The 2,617-nt window shown below is 53.5% G+C and overlaps 1 protein-coding gene across 1 annotated transcript; it reads right to left on the minus strand.

Annotated features, from left to right (window-relative positions):
* Positions 1–443: 443 nt before the first annotated feature.
* On the minus strand, positions 444–2,453 carry LOC109509831 (neuronal acetylcholine receptor subunit alpha-9-I-like). Its single transcript, XM_019859686.1, has 2 exons — positions 1,829–2,453; positions 444–1,221 (listed from the first exon to the last, which is right to left on the minus strand). Exons 1-2 carry the CDS (start codon positions 2,334–2,336, stop codon positions 566–568), a joined length of 1,164 nt encoding a protein of 387 aa, XP_019715245.1. The 5' UTR covers positions 2,337–2,453; the 3' UTR covers positions 444–565.
* Positions 2,454–2,617: the final 164 nt, after the last annotated feature.

Here is a 2,617-nt window from a genome sequence, read left to right on the forward strand (position 1 = left end):
GAGGTATCTGTATCAATACAGTTAGACTGAAATACTGATTCGCAACAAGACGTCGTGTTTACGGTCAATGTAGCCAACAGCGCAAAATGACAGACCCGAGTCGTCAAAAAGCCATCAAAAGTGGACGGTTGAGCCTTTTTGTTGATATCTCGGGACATGTGTCGCACTAATTGAATCATTCGAGGGGTCACAGAGTTCTCGGGAACTGTTGCGCACGGTTAATGGCCACAATGCGGCAGCGGTTAGGACCTTTGGAACGGACTAATTGTGTCTTGCCACCCGTGAGACCAAGCGTGGACACTTCAGATCCTGAGTGGTCCCTTAATTAATTTGATTGCGAATGGCTACAAATCCTTTGGCCCTGACAGAGACCCTGAGAGAGGAGTGCTTATTTGTAGCCCAGAGAGCAAAGAGACGCGGATAGCATTTCAGACTGACGGGAACAAGTGACTACATTTTAATGGAACAGATATTCAAATGGTATGCTACGCACGGACTACAACATTTGGTGCCCCCGTAACGCGCTGATGTCGAGCACGACTCCACTGAACCGACGGGCGAGGTGTCAGACGGCTTTGCCCATGATGAGAAGACTCATGAAGAAGACCATGATGAAGAAGGACCACATGAAGAAGCGGTCCAGTACCTTGGCCACCTTCTTCCACTCGCCAGTCCTCTTTTGAGTGGCCCGTTGCTCCCTGTAGCAGTTGGCGATGTACTCCACATTCGGCAAGAGCAGACGCCTCTCGTCGCAGGGCGGCCCACGAGAGGCCCGCCTCTCGCTCACGCCCCCTTTGCGGCATCTCCTCGCACGGCCCAGGTCGTCGTCGTCGTCCATGCTGACGACGGCGGCGTTCTGCCGGGGGCTGTAACAATCGGTGTGCTTCACCCCCAACGACCCATCCAAGTCTTCTTTTTCCTCTGCGGGCACGGGGAAAGCTGTCGCCGTTCCAAAGGTCTGTTCCTCTCCGAAGGCCCCCGCCGAGCCGTTCGTGTTGCGGTTCTTCGCCGGCGGAGGTTCCCGCTTCTCGGACGGGGGAGACATGCAGTTGTCCCCGACCTCGTAAACGAAGCACATTCTGGCCATGTACTGCAGGACGACCTTCTTGGCCCACTTGGGGACGGGCTTGGCGTCGGGGCCGCAGTGGTGAATGTTCATGATGAAGATGGTCAAGGCGGTGGAGGCCGTGATCATGGTCATGGTGGCAATGTAATACTTTCCTGTGGGTGAGAGACGATGCATACGGTTTCGCATGAGTTGGTTTCTGCTCGCTCATTTGACTGAGGTCAACCTGAAGGAAAAGTAGAACAAGTAAAAACCTTGCTCCAGAGTGGCTTTGAAGGAAAAGCATCTGTGGCTAAAGCCCAACTGTGGCAGGGGTTGTGTTTTCGGAACCGGGATTCGACACCCCTGCCCGAACCCCCCAACCCAAAATCGACTTGGACTCTTGGGTCAGGCCTTTCTCAGGACTAAATGTTGTTCCTTCTAATTCTGAGGACTCTCCGTGGGCACTTTTTCCCCCCAAAAAATGCATGTAGGTTCAGAAAACTAAATGGTTGTCTTTTGATTCCTCGCTTTAAAGATCGCCGCAGAGATTCGGATGTTTAAGCTGCTTGATTTGTTATTTTTATCTCTCTCCTTTACCCACGGTTGGGATCAGTCGGCGCCAGTGTTAAAGTGTGACTGGCCATGTGACTGACCGGAGATGTCACGCTCACCCGCGGTTATCTGGCTTCAGCTCGGAAGAATGGAAGGACGCATGGGGCCATTGCGATCACACAACATAACCTCGGTAATAGCGGTGACGGATTGAGCTTTCACCCCTACCGATGAGCGGTACATTCTCCGATGGTGGCATAATCTCGGCGACCAGCAGTTGAAAGACGGTCAGCGCCAGCATCACGGTGACGCCCAAAGACACTTTTTCTCCCGAGTCCGCAGGCAGGTAGAAGCCCAGCGGAGCCAGGAAGGAGATCATCACGCAGGGTATCAGCAGGTTGAAGACGTAGAAGGAGGCCCTCCTCTTGAGTTTCAGCGTGAAGGTGACGTCGGGGTAAGGGTCGGCGCAGCAGCCGTACAAGACGATGTTCCTTTTGGCCGCCATACCCAGGACTTGCCACTCCACGTTGTCCACCAGGTCGGCCAGGTCGGCGCTCTCCATGGCGTTGAGGATGTCCAGCTGGTTGCCGTTGTAGGTCCACGAGCCGTAGGTGAACCTGCACTGCTGCGCGTCAAAGGGAAAGAAGGACACGTCCACCTTACAGGAGCTCTTGGTGATCGCCGGCGAGTCCCACGTGATCCGGCCGTCGTGGCGGATCACCACGTTGGTATCCATGGGGCCCGTGAAGTGGTCGTCGGCGCTGAAATTCAGAATCACACGCTGCGCTGAGAAGCGGACTGGATTTATTCCATTGACGAGGCATGCGCTCCAACTGGGGTCCTAAATTGGAACTTGGAGCTCCAGTTCCACTCCAAGAGAACTCTCAATGTTGCGCAGCTTTAAAATAAGATCACCAAACATGTCCTTACCACATCACAGATCAAAATAACATCACCCTAGCTCCTCCAAAACTTAAATTGGTCCAAGTAAGAGCATTGTACAGTTTAAATAAGACA

The sequence above is a fragment of the Hippocampus comes genome, unplaced genomic scaffold (assembly GCF_001891065.2).
Source record: "Hippocampus comes isolate QL1 unplaced genomic scaffold, H_comes_QL1_v1.1 C17055597, whole genome shotgun sequence".
Taxonomy (NCBI): domain Eukaryota; kingdom Metazoa; phylum Chordata; class Actinopteri; order Syngnathiformes; family Syngnathidae; genus Hippocampus; species Hippocampus comes.